General features: G+C 45.8%; 1 protein-coding gene across 2 annotated transcripts in view; it reads left to right on the top strand.

The window, feature by feature from the left end:
* Nucleotides 1-17109, top strand: part of KIF26A (kinesin family member 26A) — a 154875-nt gene extending 137766 nt beyond the window's left edge. The window contains exons 8-16 of one of the 2 annotated variants that reach the window (XM_033138687.1): nucleotides 1104-1366; nucleotides 1639-1822; nucleotides 2321-2480; nucleotides 3465-3627; nucleotides 4690-8014; nucleotides 10365-10555; nucleotides 11101-11121; nucleotides 13041-13191; nucleotides 14652-17109. In XM_033138687.1, coding sequence (XP_032994578.1) covers nucleotides 1104-1366; nucleotides 1639-1822; nucleotides 2321-2480; nucleotides 3465-3627; nucleotides 4690-8014; nucleotides 10365-10555; nucleotides 11101-11121; nucleotides 13041-13191; nucleotides 14652-14830 — 4637 coding nt within the window. In that variant the 3' untranslated portion in view covers nucleotides 14831-17109. Of the gene's footprint in view, nucleotides 1-1103; nucleotides 1367-1638; nucleotides 1823-2320; nucleotides 2481-3464; nucleotides 3628-4689; nucleotides 8015-10364; nucleotides 10574-11100; nucleotides 11122-13040; nucleotides 13192-14651 lie in introns of both variants that reach the window. The other variant, XM_033138678.1, reaches the window with a different exon arrangement.
* The last annotated feature ends 1783 nt before the right edge of the window (nucleotides 17110-18892 follow it).

Raw genomic sequence — 18892 nt, 5'->3', positions numbered from 1 at the left:
ACCTTTCTCCCTCCTCTATAAGACCAGAGAAGGCTTCGAGGGCCACACATTGGACCATCCTGACATGTTCAAACAGGGGCATTTTTTTCTGATTCCTGAAAGACAGATGGTTTCTTCTTGTGGCCAATTGCCGATCCCTCAGCTGCAGATGGCTGCATGGGCGATATAGTTATGGGTTGTGGAAATCATGGTCAAAGCAGAGAAATACTTCAGACTCATAGCCTCCACTTCCAGGTTTGATGAGGGGAAAATCATTCACCTCACAGTGTTCCTTGAGGCATCTTGAGTGATGTCATCTCTTCCTCATCAGCAGAGTAATTGAAGGGGAGGGCAACTGTATTAGACAGGCAGCCATCTTTCCCTTGAGTGAGGACTTCCAGGGGCTGCATGCCAGGGGTCAGCAGGGCCTGAGGTAAAGACGGGCAAAACAAATGAGGGGAGTCCTAACTTTTGTATAGTTGGCGACATTTCAGTCACTCGTAAGTTTCTTCACACGCAACACATGAATGCATGTCCAGCTCTGAGGGTCTTCTGGCGGTTCCCTCCCTGCGAGAAGTGAGGTTACAGGGAACCAGGCAGAGGGCCTTCTTGGTGGTGGCGCCCGCCCTGTGAAACGCCCTCCCATCAGATGTCAAGGAAATAAGCAACTATCCTACTTTTAAAAGACATCTGCAGGCAGCCCTCTTTAGGGAAGTTTTAATGTTCGATGTTTTATCGTGTTTTTAATATTCTGTTGGGAGGCACCCAGAGTGGCTGGGGAAACCCAGCCAGATAGGCAGGGTATAAATAATATATTATTATTAATTATTAATTTATTATTATTATTATTATTATTATTATTATTATTATTATTATTATTATTATTATTATCTCTGTCCACCCTCTCTGGGTGCAGAGGAAGGCGAGTGAGGTGTGTGGCCTTGGTAGAGTCTTGATGGGTGAACAGAGAGGCCCCTGGGACTAAGGTTCTTTACACCATGAGCTGCACAGGAACCTACAGGGACAAAGTGGAGAACATCCCTCCCCTACTTATTTCTCTTCTGACCACACCGGGGCTACTGTTGTGTGCTTGACAATTATAAAATTTCCGCTTTCCCTTCCAGGCAAATCCTACACAATGATTGGAAAGGATAACTCCACCCAAAGTCTCGGCATTGTCCCCTGTGCCATCTCGTGGCTCTTCAAACTAATCAATGAGCGGAAGGAGAAGACTGGCACTCGTTTCTCCATTCGAGTGTCTGCTGTGGAGATCAGTGGGAAGGATGAAAACCTTCAGGATCTGTTAGCTGAAGTAGCCACCGGCAGCCTGCAGGACGGGCAGTCCCCAGGGGTCTATCTGCGCGAGGATCCGATATGCGGAACTCAGGTATGTGATCTCAGGGCAGTTTTGAAATTCTGGCTTCCCCTTGTTCCCTGGTTTATTTATATAAATATTTTAAAGAATTCCTTTCATCTGACAACAATTCTCACCATTTTTAAAGACGATACTTTCTAATTGCTTTTTTTTCATTTTTAATCCCTAATCCCAGAGTGTACATATTTGTTTCCATTAGCACCCTTGAGGCTTGCTCTGTTCAGAGGTGGGGGGGGGAATCAGTTACCCCGTCTTAATTAGTTGTTTTCTTGCTTATATTCCAGCTTCAGAATCAAAGCGAATTAAGGGCCCCGACAGCAGAGAAGGCTGCTTTCTTCCTTGACGCAGCCCTGGCAGCCAGGAGTACTAGCAAACCCGAGTGCAACGAAGAGGATCGGAGGAATTCGCACATGCTCTTCACCCTCCACATCTATCAGTATCGCATGGAGAAAGGCGGAAAAGGCGGAAGTACGTTGATCTGTCTCACATTTAATTCGTACTGCCTTCGCTTATTTTAGAAGAGTCAATCCATGTGCAACCGGGTTAATATTAGCCAAGAATTCATTTTGCTGGGTTGGGGCAATTGTATGCCTTCGCAGACAGTCCCATCTGCTTGGCCAACGGGATTTTGAAGGAAGCTCTATCCCTTTCTTTCAACAAGCTCTTCCCTTTGATATATCCTTTCACCTTCTCAAGTTGGTTCATGCTGTATGAAAGTAAGCTGAGTTCTTTGGGAGCCGTGACTTAAATACCGACTGCTCCTAGAATTTGGTGCATTGGCCAGCGAATTCTGCCTGTTCACTGAAGCTTTACATCCACCCGCCCATCATCATTTAATTCCATGACAGATGGCTGCTTCAGCTGAGATTCCTACATTGCAGAGGGTTGGACTAGATTATTCTCTGCCATTCCGGCTAGGGTTGGATCAGCGAGTGTTGTATAAGTGGTGTTGCTGTTGCTTTTCAGTGTCAGGCGGACGCAGCCGTTTACATCTCATTGACCTGGGAAGCTGTGAGAAGGTTCTAAGCAAGAGTCGAGATGGAGGGGGCTCCTTCTGCCTGTCTCTGTCCGCCTTGGGCAGTGTCATTCTGGCCTTAATCAACGATGCCAAACATGTGCCCTACAAGTAAGTGCACTGTTCCACCCATGTCAAACTAGTGGCCTCTGACCTGATTTTCAGATTGCTTTTCAAAGCCTTATCACCTACCTATAGACCGGGTCAGATGGTACCTTAAAGGTGTTGCACTGTTGGACTGAGCTTTAATTACTTCCTTCTTCAAGCAATCAGAAAGGATTCCGCTGTGTCCACATAATGTTCACATGTAGCTGCTTCCTGTTAGTTCTTTTCCCCGACCCCCCCCCCCAAGAAAGTATTCCCCCCAAGTCTCTTGTAAGGCCAGCGTTGTTTTGTTCCTTTTAGTATGAAAGCAGTGTGAAAATAGCACCAGTCTTAACAAAAAAAATGGGGAGAATTCATAATTTATCTCGGAGACCGCTAGAAGCAAATGAAAACATTAGCAGGGTTACAATAACGCTTGTAATGTAGCAAGTACTATGGAGACAATGGAGTTATACAAAATATAGATGACTGAGAAAGATGCGGTAGAAAAGGTTTAATAATAGGACCCATGGAGGGGAGGTGGGAAGTCAAGAGATTTGGAGGAATCTGTAAATGTGGATGTGTATGATTGTATTGTTACAGTTTTATACTTGTAAAAATTATTTCAAAGAAGGGAAAAAAGAGAATAGCACAAGTCTAGAATAAGGCACATGCTATTTTTATTTTATTGCAAAATTGGGCTAGATTGCCTTCTTCTCCTGGAAGGTTATACGCGAGCATGAGATGGCTCATGCATGGAAAATCTCGCACTCGCATATAACCTTAAAAAACAAACACAAGTGAATAAACTGCAAGTGGCGCTTAGAAAGCCTAAGGAAAGAATTGTAAGTTATTGTAGACACTGAGCCGTTGCACTCAGGTCCTGCTTAAGGGCTTCCTATAGCAGCTGGTTGGCTATTGTAAGGATAGGGTGCTGGATAGACGGGCCTTTGGTCTGCTCCAGCAAAGCTCTTCTCATGTTCTTATTTGTGTTTCTCTCGCGTTCCCCAGGGACAACAAACTGACCATGCTGCTGAGAGAATCGCTCGGGAACATCAACTGCAGGACGACCATGCTAGCTCACATATCGGATTCCCCGGCTAATTATGCAGAAAGTCTCACAACAATCCAGCTTGCCTCCCGTATCCATAGGATGAGGAAGAAGAAATCCAAGGTTGGTGCGCAAAACCAGCGAAGCAAGAGTTCTCTCCTCTACCCCAGATTTCCTAAGCCTGGGTCCCCGTGTGTTAGACTGCAGGTCCCATTTCCCCTGACTATTATTGGCTTAGCTTGCTAAGGATGGTGGGAGTTGTAGTCCAACAACTTCTGGAGACCAAGGGTTGAAGAACAGTGTGGTAGACTATATAAGTCTAGGTTGCCATACTTGACCCAGGGATAATGCCTGCTGTTTTTTACACCTCTAAAGAGTGGAGATGGTTTGTGGCAGCAGCATGCCCTGAGTCTGTCTCTAGCATTAACTCATGTATCTTACTTGCCTGATACAAGCTGCAAAGCAACGAGTGCTTTTTTTTATTTTTTAAAAATGCAGTAACTCAGTGACTGTCCCATTACACCCAGCAATAAAATCACTACTCGGAAGGTAGCAGCACAGAAGCAAATCAAGATATTGGGACTGCATATGCGGGTGCTATGAAATGCTACCCACTGAACTTTGCCGTCCCTTTTGTAGGCAATAGGGCAGGAGGTGGGTGCATTTTAGGGCTTTTCATAGGGATGGGAAACTTTACTGGCACTTCTGCTTCCAGGAGGCTGCCTCTAATATCTCCTGAAGTTCCCTCAGTATTCTGTCCATAAGCTGCCTTGAGTCCTGGTCTGGCATAAATGCAGACTATAAATAATAACAATAGGATACTACAAGATGATATAGCATCGTAATCGGAGAACTTCTTAGTTAACACAACAACAACAAACCAGAAGTTGCCAGGGTCGGTGCTCAGGCTGAGGCAAAACAATGCTGAGGGCCTTTTCACTTGTGGGTGGCTACAGTTTCTGCGTTGCTTGAATGGATCAAGTGCTCTAAGTCTGTTGCAGGGAGCCAAACAAATTTTCTGCAGCGTGATTATTTATAAATGTTGCTCATAATTATAGCAGAGAATACGATTTGGGGTGTGGAACTGCAGATGCCACTGGGTGGGAGGGATATACCTGCCTCTCACCCTACTTAATGCATTTAATGCGGAAAAAAATGCATTTTATTGTTTTGTGCAATTGACAGTATGCATCCAGCTCTTCTGGAGGAGAAAGCTCATGTGAAGAGGGCCACATACGAAGACCTCCTCACCTGAGGCCATTTCATCCAAGGACTGTAGCTCTTGACCCTGACATTCCTGTGCCGAACCTTTCCAACGAGCCTGATTATTCCTCAAGCAGCGAACAGTCCTGCGACACAGTCATCTATGTGGGACCCAATGGTGCAGCTTTGTCGGACCGGGAGCTGACAGATAACGAAGGCCCCCCAGAGTTTGTTCCTATCATCCCTTCCCTGAACAAGAAAAGAAACAAGGACACCCCTGGCCTTGCAAAGAGCTCCGACAAAGACCTTTTTAAGTGCAACACTTTCGCAGAGCTGCAGGAGCGACTGGAATGCATCGACGGGAGTGAAGAGCCTGCCAAGTTCCTTTGCGGGGAAGCCCCCGGCACGTCTTGCAGCGGCACTGTCCCGACAAGTACAGAAAGCGAACAGTCCAAACCAAAACCACCGTCTCCTCCTGGGGGGTTTAAAAAACCAGCCTTGCAGGAAACGGGGCCTCCCAAAAAGGGACACAGCCTTTACTTCCAGCGCAATGGCAGCTGCCCTGAGAAAAAGGCCCCTCCCGCGAAGATGGAACACGCCAAACAACAAGCCAAGCCTGAAGGCAAGAGAGCGGACTCGGACGGAGAGAAGGAGGACTCCTATAAGTTGCCGGCATGTAATACTGCTAAGGATCAAGAGCCAAGCCAAGCTGTCACTGAGCCGGTTGTAAAAGAGAAATCTTTGTATGCCAAGAGGCCGTTGCCCAGCCCTGCACCCCCACCCCCTCAGCAGCAGGAGTCTCCAATGAGGACCAAGCAAACGTACCTGAAGTTTGACCACAGTAATGCAATCAGGACGCCCCCCGTGGGAATGAGCAAGCAAGTGGGTAGCGAATCTGAATCTAACCCTGAAGGAAGCACATTTTCGGCAACCAGCAACACAGAGCACCAAGGAGACGGCATAGAGGTCCATAGGTTCCGGTCATCTTTCCGAAGCAAATGCTTCGACCGGGATATCCTGACGACGACAGTGACGTTGCAGCAGCCCGTGGAGCTCAACGGCGAGGATGAGCTTGTCTTCACGGTTGTTGAGGAGTTGTCCATCAGCGGGATCTTGGATAACGGGAGGCCTGCCAGCATCATCAGCTTCAACAGTGACTGCTCCCTGCAGGCCCTTGCATCTGGATCCAGGCCAGTTAGTATCATCAGCAGTATAAATGACGAGTTTGATGCTTATACCTCCCAGGCAAGTGCCACTGGCGTCAACATTGATATCGTTGTGCCTTTTGCTGAAGACCCATTCTCGACCAGTAGCAGACGTTCCTCCATCAGCTCGTGGCTAAGCGAAGTGAGCATCTGTACGATTGAGAGCGATGGCTGCCGGTCCGGCGATGGTTTTCTTGCTCAGTCCTCTTACAGCTGCAGCAAGTCTGAGGATCCCTTTATCATGGGTTCTCCCAACGCTCCTGTTCCCTTGCAAGCCACCTTAAACGACAGCGGTTTCTGCTTTTCGGAGCCGGAGAGCAAGAGCATGATTTCCATCGGAGCATCACCAGGTGTCAACGGGAGTCCTCAGAACTGCGACATAACCAAAGCATCTCAGACAGAAAGTGCTCTTTGCGTCACCGACCAGCCAGCATACGCCAAGCCTTCCAGCTCTCAAAACACAATGGTGATAGAAACGATACACTCCAGTCTTCCCCGGAGAACAAAAGCTACCTCATCCCCAACCCACAAGAACAGCAACACCCTCAGCTGTAAGGAACTGCAAAAACCGCGTGTGATGTTTGAAGACCCCTGGCTGGTTCGTACAGGTGATCATTTGGAATCAGACTCGCTGATGTCTCCAAACTCTCCCATGTTTAGTGCTGAGAAGCAGTCGGCGAAGACTGCCCAACATTTAGATGGCTCAGCTAGGCCAACAAAATCCCAGACAATGCTTGCTTGTTCACAGAGGGTTGTCGATGGTTGTGAAATGGCCTGCAAAACGTCCAGCGGAGCAGCTAAAAACCCCGATCCTGTCACAAAAATGCCACAGCTCAGGAGAGGTGCTACAACACTGGGTGTGGTTCCTGTGTCGCACAGCAGTGCGGCTGCAGAAGCTATGAGCAGGGGAAGTTGTGAAGCTGTTTTTGCCACTGGAAGCCTGAAAAAGAAAACCCTGCAGCAAAAATCCAGCATGTTGCCCAGGCCAAGTGGGACAATACCTCCAGCACCCCCCGTGCGTAAATCAAGTCTTGAGCAGAAAAATGGTGGGATACCGAACGGAGGGGGGAAGACCTCAGGATTGGACCTTGCTAGGGTCACTACATTGAAGAACGAGGACGAGGTCGATTTGCGATTGAGGGCTGGGTTGTGTGCTGCCGAAAACAGTGGCGGCAGAGGCATCCTCAAGGCAGACCACTCCTTGCCCAAAGCGACCTCGAGTTTGAAGGCAAAGGCATCCAAAAATGAAGCTGCCCATCGATATGGGAGCCACATGTCCCTTGAGAGGTGCGACAGCCTGACGTCGGTCGGATCGAAAGCCAACCTGAGTAGGGAAAATGGCAGCATTGGGAATAGCCGGAATGGCCGGATTGTTCCAAGGCTAGGAGTTCCCCCTGTCCCTTCTGGCTTGACGTCGCCTCCATCACTCACCACACCTTTGCCCGGCAAAAACAGCCAGGCCAAAGGTGCTGCAAGCCAGAAGGCACCGGCCAACGGGAATAAGAGCCGCAGCCTTTCAGCCAGCGGGTCCAAGTCTTTGAGCTCCTCTGTGAAATCGTTGGCTCCGTCTGTTGGGAAGACCTCTGGCATCCCGTTGAGTGGGAAAGCTGTGCCGCGGTCTCTGCAAGGCGTAAGCAGCAAACCTGGTCGAGGAACCATCATGGGGACCAAGCAGGCCATCAGGGCAGCCAACAGCCGCGTGAACGAGCTGGCGTCGGGCAGTTCAGTCAAGATGAGCCACTTCCGGGTCTCGACGGACTCCGACAGCGGCAACGACAGCGGGATTAACCTGAGCGACGAGAAGTCACAGGTCCCAGTGCTGCCGTCTCCGTACAGCAAGATAACTGCCCCAAGGCGGCCTCAGCGCTACAGCAGCGGGCACGGGAGCGATAACAGCAGCGTCCTGAGTGGGGAACTGCCCCCAGCAATGGGCCGGACGGCTCTCTTCTACCACAGCGGCGGCAGCAGCGGCTACGAAAGCATGATCCGCGACAGCGAAGCCACTGGCAGCGCATCCTCGGCGCACGATTCCATGAGCGAAAGTGGCATGTCTTCGCCTGGTCGCATGAGAAGTTTGAAATCCCCAAAGAAAAGATCAACAGGTAATTAAAGGAGCTGGACGGGGGGACGGGACACACACAACTATCCTAATGTGAGCATTCCCATTTCCTTGGATTTAAATGGTTCCATTGTGCATTACTCCAGATGCGTTGCTTGAAGCAGGAAATTGGAACCCAGCACCGGGTGGGGGCGGTGGTCTGGATTGGGACCCCCACGTGTCAGGAGGAGAGGTTTAACATTTCTCTTCCTTGCTACTAGCCTGTAAAAAATAATAATACATATATTGATGCCTGAGGCAGGTGGTTCCCCCCATCACTGTTTATTTTGCAAGGAGCTCATTTTTCCATGATCACAGTGTGGGAAGGGGTGGGGCTTTAACCCCTTCCTCATGCACAATGGTCCAAATCAGATCAGGGCCCTCATACTCTGTTTTAATGGGGGGCACAACATCCCTGAGATTGCTTCAGCTTTGCTTTGCAACCCGAATGCCCTGTTTTCTGCCCTTCATCCCCATCTAAGACTGTGGTTTTTGAGGTGTGGTCGGGGAGGAATCCTTCAAATTCATCATACTTTTAAAAACTATTCCTTTAAGATGCCATGCTTCATTTCAGAATTTCATTCGTCTCTTTGCACAACTCTTTGATTGGCAGGTCCCCCAGTGAAAATTAAAGAGATATAAAAGAATTTTTTTCCCAAGAAAAAAGAATGCACTAAACTTTGTGATTAATGCTACTAATTAGCTACAAACCTAAGGCTTTCATTAGTTTTACAACGCATTTAGACAATCAACTGAAATTAGAAATAGATTGGAGATTCACTAGTGTAATCAGTTCCAAGCGGCTTCGTCTCATATAAGTGTTTACTTAGACTAGCATCCCCTCGAACTTCTGGAAGAAATGAGTAAGAGATTATCTAGTTTGATAGTGGACAAGCCAAGTTAGAGAGCAATTCATTTGGGGCTTATTTTGCTAAAGTAGCTTTCCCCCCCTGAAGTGCCAGTGACAATAGTCCATGATGCATTGCCAAATTAAACACCTCCACTCTTCACACTGTATTGGTCTTCCCCAAATTGCCCAAAGGGGACCTCCAACTACCTAGAGATGATTTTGGAGGGGCGCAGAATCCTTCAATGGAGTAAACAGGCTTTCCATAAGCAGAGAGATACAATTGGGTACAGACTTATATATTGAATTAATCACATGTTTATTGTCATTGGAAACACCAGACGGTGAAAATGTTAGCATTTTCAGAAATTTCAAACTAAAGAAACTGAGAGATTGGGTTCCCCGTTCATGTCAAGTCAGGCCCTTTGAATTAAATGGATTGCATTATCAAAATAACAAAGGTCACCCACCTTAGAAGTAAGGAAGGCTCTTGCAAGAGAGGTGGAGCTCTCTATCCTTCTTTTGCCTGCCCCTTGCAGGTTAGTAAACAATGGACCTTTTTGCCCCTCATGATGATGAATGGGAGTGGGCGGGAACTGATGCAATGGTACTCAATTTCACAACTCATGAAAGCTTGTGAATGGCACCATTTCATATCAGTGCCCTAATATGTATATGTATGTTTACACACACAAACACATATATTACACTGTGTGTGTGTGTCTATCTATCATGGTATGCTTCCCGGCTTCAGTGACCAATTTGCTTCATTGTAGAGCAATCAGTTTAAAGACCTGGCTGCAGCTGTTCTCTTTTCATAGCACATCAACCTCTTAAGTCTCTCCCACAAATCAATATTAACAGCTGTGTAAGGTTGCGCACATATTGAGAAGGTATTACTGGCTGATGGATTTGTATTTGCTTTTGCCCCAGGAAATGCTTTCTAAGGTCTTGCCTTTTTTTTAAAAAAAATGGCAAACAGTTCCTTTTCTCAATTGGAATTGTCCTCTTGTCAATAAATTACTGCTTAACTTTTGGACTGCTTAGAGCTTTGACACTCCTATACATTCGGATGTTGCTCTGTGTTTTAGGGGGTTTTTTTGGGAGGAGGCAAGGTGACTAACCCCAACAGCACAATGCTATGTATGGTTGCTCAGAAGTGGTCCCATTTTGTTCCAGTAGACTTAATTCTGTGGGATCGTGGCTATGTTCATCTAGATATCAATGCGTTTATTACTGTATAGAGCAGGAGATGCTTAATCTCAGGGTCATGGGTTTGAGCCCCACATTGGGCAAAAGATTCCTGCATTGCAGGTGGTTGAACTTGAAGACCCTCACAGTCCCTTCCAATGCTAAAATATGATTTTTATAACTACTAACTGTCCGCAGGTGGATGTAAGCTGCCTGCTTATCTGGCTTGGAATGTTTATGGATTTGCTAGATGAGAAATGCAAAAAAAAGCTCCTTGTTTTGCTTCCCCCCTCCCCTTTTTCTTAAATCATCTCAGGTTTCCAGCGCCGTCGACTGATTCCAGCTCCTCTTCCAGATTCTGCGTCCCTGGGGAGAAAGCAGAGTGTCACCGGCCAGTGGGTTGATCTACCACCCTTGCCGGGCACTTTGAAAGAGCCATTTGAAATTAAAGTTTATGAGATTGATGATGTGGAACGATTACAGCGGCACAGACAAGAGGAAACTGAGGTCAGCACATATTTTACGGTAACTCCGGACAGTTTAAACGACGCAACATTCAAGCAAGGCAGGGTTGTTGCTCGAAATCTCACGCATGGCATAAGGGGAGAATGGAATGCAATTAAAGCGCTTTCGTTATCCTTTTTTAAAAAATAAAAATAAAAAAATAAAATAAATTCATATGTTGGGGTACCATGCCCATAGAAAATAATTGCTGTCTGCCATTAATTGTGTTTAACGTAGCTGATGGAGTGAGTGGAGAATATCAATTAATATGTTACGAGAAGGCTTTATAATCATTGCCTGCTTGATGAAATTTTATGGGCTTTCTTCACCAAAGGGTCATTAACTCTTTATGTTAATGGCATAAAGCATCCCGGTTAGAATTCTGTTAAATTCAAGATGTTGTGAGTTTAATTTACTTGTAATTGGGAAAACAATTCAGTTAATTCTGAGTTGGTGACAGGGATTGCAGTCATTTGTCTGGTGCCATTTTCACCCCCTAATACAAAAAAAGGGTAACCTTTCTTCTCCTTTTTTTCTTCTACCAACAGCCTTTCCAGGATGTTGAAAAGGTAAGTCATATCTCTGGATCTTCCTTATACTAACCAAAACAGAATTTCCAATTGCTGTGTTTGCTAAGGAATGCCAAGCAAAGAGGACAAGTTGTAGCCAACCCACTTCTATTCAGAGTCAGACCTATTGGGAATTAATGGACCTAAAGCAGGCACGTCCATAAATTTCAATGGGTCTACCTTGAGTATGGGTAGTATTGGATACAACCTGACGTGATTTAGCTTGTCCCCACAGTTGCTGTTCTTATAGATCACTTGGGGGAGGGAGGTCTCTAATCCAGGGGTCCCCAAACTAAGGCCTGGGGGCTGGATGCGGCCCCATCGCCTTCTAAATCTGGCCCGCGGACGGTCCGGAAATCAGCATGTTTTTACATGAGTAGAATGTGTCCTTTTATTTAAAACACATCTCTGGGTTATTTGTGGGGCCTGCCTGGAATGTTTCTTTTATTTAAAATGCATCTCTGGGTTATTTGTGGGGCATAGGAATTTGTTCATTTTTTCCCAAAATATAGTCGTCGTCGTCCCCAAGATCTGAGGGGCAGTGGACCGGCCCCCTGCTGAAAAAGTTTGCTGACCCCTGCATCTAATCTCAGGCTTGCAGTCTGTTAAAACAACAGCAACAAGAGAGAACCCTTAGGGTGGGTACAAAGTGGGGAGCATTTGCATCAAAGAAGATGTAGACAGGAAGAGTGTGTGCACATAGCAGCATGGAGCGTTTCTCCTGGAGAAGCCAAATCAGGGGTGTGCTTATGTGAGTCTCAGCCCTCCCCCCCTTTTCTTCTGCAACACTTCCCTCCTCCCAATCCCTTCCGCACATTCAGATATGAATCTGGGTTTCCCAATAAAATGGAGAAAAAGCACCTGGGGGAGAAGATGCTGCGGAGGAAACAAAGAGTATGTGGGAAGGGTTAAGCAAGCAGACACACGTCCTCCCCACCCCCTGCAGATATTCCAGTCCGATCCTTCTTTGCAGGTCAGTATATTACTGGGCCGCGTTCAAGGCACTTGTGTTGAAATACAAAGCCCAGGGGTCAGCAAACATTTTCAGCAGGGGGCCGGTCCACTGTCCCTCAGACCTTGTGGGGGGCCGGACTATATTTTGGGGGAAAAAACACAAAATATTGAACAAATTCCTATGCCCCACAAATAACCCAGAGATGCATTTTAAATAAAAGCACACATTCTACTCATGTAAAAACACAGTGATTCCCAGACCATCTGCGGGCCAGATTTAGAAGGCGATTGGGCCACATCCGGCCCCCGGGCCGAATGTTTGTCTACCCATGTACAAAGCCCTGTACAACTTGAGCCCAGGGTTCCTTAAGGTCCAGTCTGAGCCCCGACATCCCAGCTTGATCACTGGGGAGTGCTTAGCTGTCCCGAATGTTACAAAGGCCCGACTGGCATCAAATAGAAGTTGACCAGTCGGCATTACCAATGTCATGCTGTGGGATATCCTTCCAGCAGAGATTCCTTAGGCATTTGTACTTGAAGACACCTCTTGAAGACCTTCTTATGCCAACAGGCCTATGATTTTTTGCAGCCTTCCTTTCCCTTACTAAAACATATTTACTCTTTTGCAGTGGTGAGGAAACCATTTCTGTCCGTAATGGCTGAAATTTAAGAGTTTCGTAGGGAAGTACATTAGCTGGGAGAGTGGCAGTAAATGCCTTAAGTGCTCATAGCATGTTGTTTTTATTAGATTAGCATCTATGGAAGTCCACTTCCAGCAAGGGTAGCAGGGAGGGAGAAAACCCTTCTGCTGTTTAATGTTTTGTGCTTGTGCTGCACAACAGTGGTTGAAGCTGAATGATAAGGGCAATAGGTTTTTGTGGGGTTTTTTTTGTTTTGTTTTTTGGAGAGTAGCAGGCAGATGGCCAGCGAAATTAACAAATCGGTAATTTTCACCTCCCCCAAAGGGCCTGATATATTTTAATACCAAGCTGAAAATCCTGGAGAGGCGCCACCAGCGGATTAGAGAAGTGGAAGCAAAGCATGAGTTCTTGAAAGATGAGTTGGAGGAAACAAAGTGTAGGTTGATGTTGGATCCAAGCAAGTGGAAAGGAGAATGTAAGTATTGCCCAGCAAGTCGCGATAAAGATTCTGTGTGTAGATGGTGCAGACTGTTGTTGTTCAGTCGTTCAGTCGTGTCCGACTCTTCATGACCCCATGAACCAGAGCATGCCAGGCATGCCTATCTTTCACTGCCTCCCGCAGTTTGGCCAAACTCATGCCAGACTAGGGATGAGCAAATCTGCCAGTTTCTTTTGGTTTCTCATTTTCCCAGTCGTAAATTCAGTTCACCCCATTTCTGCATCAGTTTGTGGCTTTGCGACATGATTTTCGCTTTGTAACCAATCAGTATTTATTGATGGTTTTAATGGTGCTTCCCCCTCCCCCCCAGTTATGAACGTTTTGACTGAATTGTACTATAACTTTTGTATGTGTTGCATGCCACCTTGATATGATTTCATGAAAAGTGTGGGTCATGGAACACTTCAGTAAATAAATAAATAAAATAAACGATAATAGGCAGTGCTGAGTTCAATGAACTAGTAGCCTGAGTCTGTGTAGCTTCCTGTGTCCCTAACATGCATCAGAGCCAGTGTGGACTTTAGGATGGGACTGGGTTCCTACTGTGACAAAGGGATGTTGCCCCCCCCCCACAAATTGCATGTTTTTGCATAAGTTGATAGAAGCTCTTAAGAACACAAGAAGAGCCTGCCGAATTGGGCCAGTGGCCGGACTCTGCATCCTGTTCTTGCAGTGGCCAACCCAAATGCTGGTGGGAATCCTGAAAGCAGGAACTAAGGGCACCAGGCCAGTCCCCTCTAGCGATTCCCAGCAGCTGGGATTTCTAAATTGGTTAGAAGTTGGATGCATTTCCTTAACCAGTTGCTTGCTAACAGAATAGCGGTTGTCAAACAAAACAACAATATCCCCTACGCAGACAATCATATCTCATTGGAGTAGCTATTCCTCTGAACAACAAGGTCAGGACATAGTTGTTGACACAGTCCATTGGACAGAAGCCCTCCTTCCCCACCATAAAAATAGTGGAAGAGGGTGGCCAGGAGATGCAAGAGAGGCTGTCGCCAGACTCTGCAAACTCCTGATGCAATTGTGTGGCAAGTCACAGTGAGGGGAGCATTGCTTGAGGCCAGCATGTTGCAACTGCTGCTCGCCTGTGGCATTTGCTGGGTGAACAGCTTCAACAGTGTTGGTTCTGAGAGAGACTGCTGTTTGGATAACAAAGCCAGCATGGTGTAGTGGTTAAGAGCGGAAGCCTTGTAATCTGGTGAACCGGGTTCGCGTCTCCGCTCCTCCACATGCAGCTGCTGGGTGACCTTGGGCTAGTCACACTTCTCTGAAGTCTCTCAGCCCCACTCACCTCACAGAGTGTTTGTTGTGGGGGAGGAAGGGAAAGGAGAATGTTAGCCGCTTTGAGACTCCTTCGGGTAGTGAAAAGCGGGATATCAAATCCAAACTCTTCTTCTTATTATTTATGCTAACTCTCTTTATGCTAACAGTTGAGGTTGACCCTGATCTCGACAAGGAGTCGCAAGATTACCTGGAGGCATTGGAACAAGTGACTGAGGAACTGGAGCAGTGTGTGAATCTGTGCAAGTCGCACGTCATGATAGTCACCTGCTTTGACATTGGGGTGATCTGTGACACCCAGGATGGAGCGCGGGAAGTGGAAGTTTGAAGGCGGGTCTGCAAAGGGACGTGAGCAGGTGGAGCCAAACTTTCAAAAGATGGGCGGCGGTGGTGGTTGAAGTATTGGAAAGCGGAGGTGGAAACATGAAGACTTAACGCGACAAAGAATGTTCTTGGAGCCTGGAGGAATTAGAATGTTCTAAACCTTTACGGTGCCTCAGCAACCTATGAAATGTACAAAGATCAACCTGATTTTCTAATAGAGGAAAGCAGAAAAAAGTCTATTAGGAACCAACTCTTATTTGCAAAGCGGAAGTGCCTTTACTGTTCATTGTTGACTTGTTTTTTTCGATTTTGTATTTGTTGCTAGAACTGAAACCAGCAAACCTAAACAGACCATAAAATGTATTCCTATGAAATATTTTATACTGTATAGTGTAATTTATGACTATATGTAAAAAACAAAAATTGTAGCAAAAGCAATAAGTAAATTATGTTTTCATACCTGAATTTGCCTCCTTGTTTCATGGAAAAGCTGGTTTATGTAGCAGAACAACAACAACAAAAAATAATTGTATTATAATTGCTTTTTCATGGTTTAGGGTTCGAGATATTTTTATGAACATTTATCTATTGGAAAGGTGTATTATGAAATTCCAAATAACCTGGTTTGTATTCATTTTTTGTACTCTTCCTTTTGCAGATCACGAGGAACATGTTTTTAATTCCACGTTTTGTATACAAATAGTAGGGCTGAATTGTTTGGTTGCTTAGTTGGTTGGAACAATCGATTAAAAACCTTGCAGTTGATTAAAAGGTGCCTCCTGATTCATCGAAGGGAAGATTTGTAAAATGCTGTTTAAACTTGTTTTGAATACAGATACTTGGCAAAAGATGAGGGTGGCAGGCACCCTCACAGGGGAGAGGGTGCTCCCCGTTTCTCATTCAAGAAGGCAGGAATTCCTCTTCCAAGCTGCAACACGCATGTGCGTAATTTTTCAATGGGCGTACACTTCCCCCCTGCTTTGAAACCACTGTTTTTATTTGTTATTCAAGTGCGCGTGGTTTTAGCCCGTTAATTAATTATCTGATCAATGGGCTGAAAACTAAGTTAATCAACTTAGCCTAAAACCACTTACTCTAGAATGGCCCATTTGGGGCGTACTTGGGAATAGTTAAAGCAAGAGTAAGTAGGAAGGGCCTTGGTAAACAAGGGCTAACCTATGCCTTATAACACACATTAAACACCTGCATTAAAACTGCAGCAGCTTTATCCTAATCGAAGCCACTTTGGGATTGGGTAGTTTTCAACAGAGAAGCAGCCACAGGGGAAAGTGCTTAACCCCTTCCCTACCTGCTGCATTTTTTAGGGCAATTCCTCTCTGGGGAGGAGCTACAAAAGCAGCAGGTGGATGTGGGTTAAGCACTCTTATCCAGCCATTTCTGTGCTGGGAATTGCCTAAGATGGCTTTGAGGGGGGGCAGCTACTGGGTCATTAATGCAGACTTTTTTTTGCATAATGTGTAGTTTGGCCCTCACTTTGATAATGGACCTCATTCATCACAGATCCGCTTTTCTAGGATTTCTTGACCCAGGGGGCTGGCATCATAAGGCCCCACATGTTGTATCCACCACAGTAAGCCTTTTCATTGGAAAAAGCTGCCTCTACCCCCCCAAATGATGACCCTACAACATGACATGGGGTGCCGGGTAGTTAATCTGGCCTGTTGGATTTGAAGTTGCCAGTGCCTGCCTTAATGTAATCTAACCTGAGAAAGTCTGTAAACAACACTGTGGCTTTTTTCCCCTCTCTCTTTCTCTTTCTGAGAGCAGGAATTAAGAATTATGTTTATTACCAAAATCACAAGGAAATGATGTTTTAATAAAAAAAAATGTTTTCTTTCTTTTTCTTTTTTAAAGTAAATATTAAGTTAGGTCCATATTTTTGTATAGTTTTGACAATAAATATAGCATTTGCATTTTATGAACTTTTAAAGGCAAATATATCTTTTTACAGTTTTTTCTAAGGAAGGCAAACTCAGGATTCTTTCTATACATGCTGCATGAATCTTGTGGTTTTTTTTTTAAGGGAACCATTTTTAAGGTTGATAGAACTGTTGATAAAACTGTTGCCAAACAAAAATAAAACTTTCAAAATGGTTTGATAGTGTATGTAATAATGACATTTCATAAGGAACCATATTTTCTGATCATCTTGCTTTGTATGGGGTTGGTTTTCCCCCCGCCCAAAATCCTTTGTATAAATGTATACTATAATAATGGCTTGCTTCAGCTTTTCCATGTGAATAAAAATATGCATCTATTGTTTACACGTCTCCTGAGTTCAGTGACTGGGTACTATTCTGTCCAGGGCTGCTTCCATGATTGGGGAGGAAACCTAGCCAGATGGGTGGGGTATAAATTATTATTATTATTATTATTATTATTATTATTATTATTATTATTAAATTATTGAGTGGGCTCCTTCCTCTGTTGGTTTCTGCTGACAGGCTTACCTTGAAGGGGAAGCTGGACAGGGGTAGCTGCCATTAAAAAAAACCCCACAATGCCCCAGAGCACAGCTGTGTCAGGGGTATTTTGGAAAATTTAAATGACTACACCCGATGCAGTTCAGAGCATGGGGTCAGAGCTTTATTTTGTTTTGGCTCCCAGTATGTTTGCAAGCACAATTCAAAGTGTTGGTGCTGACCTTTAAAGCTCTAAATGGCCTCGGCCCAGTATACCCGAAGGAACGTCTCCACCGCCATCATTCAGCCCGGACACTGAGGTCCAGCAACGAGGGCCTTCTGGCGGTTCCCTCACTGCGAGAAGCCAAGTTACAGCGAACCAGGCAGAGGGCCTTCTCGGTAGTGGCGCCCTCCCTGTGGAACGCCCTCCTATCAGATGTCAAGGAAATAAACAACTATCTGACATTTAGAAGAAATCTGAAGGCAGCCCTGTTTAGGGAAGTTTTAATGTCTGGTGTTTTAATGTATTTTTAATCTTTTGTTGAAAGCTGCCCAGAGTGGCTGGAGAAACCCAGCCAGATGGGTGGGGTATAAATAAATTAATAATTATATTGTTTAAAGAGGGCCAGGGAACGTGTCAGCGATTGTCCCTGCTGCAACACCAGGAGTTGCCCAACGACATCAAGCATTGTAGTGAAGCTGCTTCTGCGCCATCTAGAAGCCTTGATTTTGCACATGGACCCATGTATCAACAGAGCCTAAATTTCGGGATCAGCAAACACCCTCCTCACTTCACCTCAGACAATCCTCCTGGGGGTTAGTGAGGATTTTTTTGAAACAAGTTTTATATCAAGATTTATAACACGGTTATAATATTTTACTTGCAGTTTAAGGAACAGACTACAGCATCCTCGTAACTTGCAATGGAAGGATGGGTGTACATGGTGGGGTTTGATCTCTCAGGAGGTGGACAGGAAACAGCCCCAGGGGCTGAACGCATCTTGCTAAGCTGCTCTGTTTGGCCCTCGGGATTCTTGCCACACCATAATCCTTCCTCAGCAAAAACCGTAACAAGAAAAACCCTTCTCCCTTACCAGCCCTGTTTCATATCTTCCCTGAGGGTTTCGACCTGGCTTGAATGCGTCCTTGAATTCTGATAATGCTGTGTGTGTGTGTGTGTGTGTGTGTGTGTGTGTGTGTGTGTGTGTGTAAACTAGCCTACTGTACTAAGGTAAAAAAGCCCCCCCCCCCGTTGCTCCCACCCCCCCACTTCTGCCTCTTGACCAACCCACCACGGGCAGGTAGGCCCCAGAAGGGGATGTGGCCCTCTTAGGCAAAGTATGATAATCTATTGAATGTATGCTCTGGCAGAATTGATGCAAATAAAATTGGTGAGTTGGCCCACCCCCATCCATTGCTCCTACTGCATTCAGAATGTTTAAACCTGAACCGAAATCCCAAAATGATGTCCATGGTTATTTCCCCCACCTCTGTTAGGACTGCAGCTTTCATAGAACCATAGATCTGAAAAGTTGGAAGGGACCCCAAAGCCCCTGGAATGTAGGATTCGCAGCCAAAGCATCCCTGACAGATGCCCCCCCCTGACCTCTGTTTAGAAACCTCCAATGATGGAGAGGCCACCA

The sequence above is a fragment of the Lacerta agilis genome, chromosome 1 (assembly GCF_009819535.1).
Source record: "Lacerta agilis isolate rLacAgi1 chromosome 1, rLacAgi1.pri, whole genome shotgun sequence".
NCBI classification, from domain to species: domain Eukaryota; kingdom Metazoa; phylum Chordata; class Lepidosauria; order Squamata; family Lacertidae; genus Lacerta; species Lacerta agilis.
This window is presented reverse-complemented; position numbering and strand designations above follow the sequence as displayed.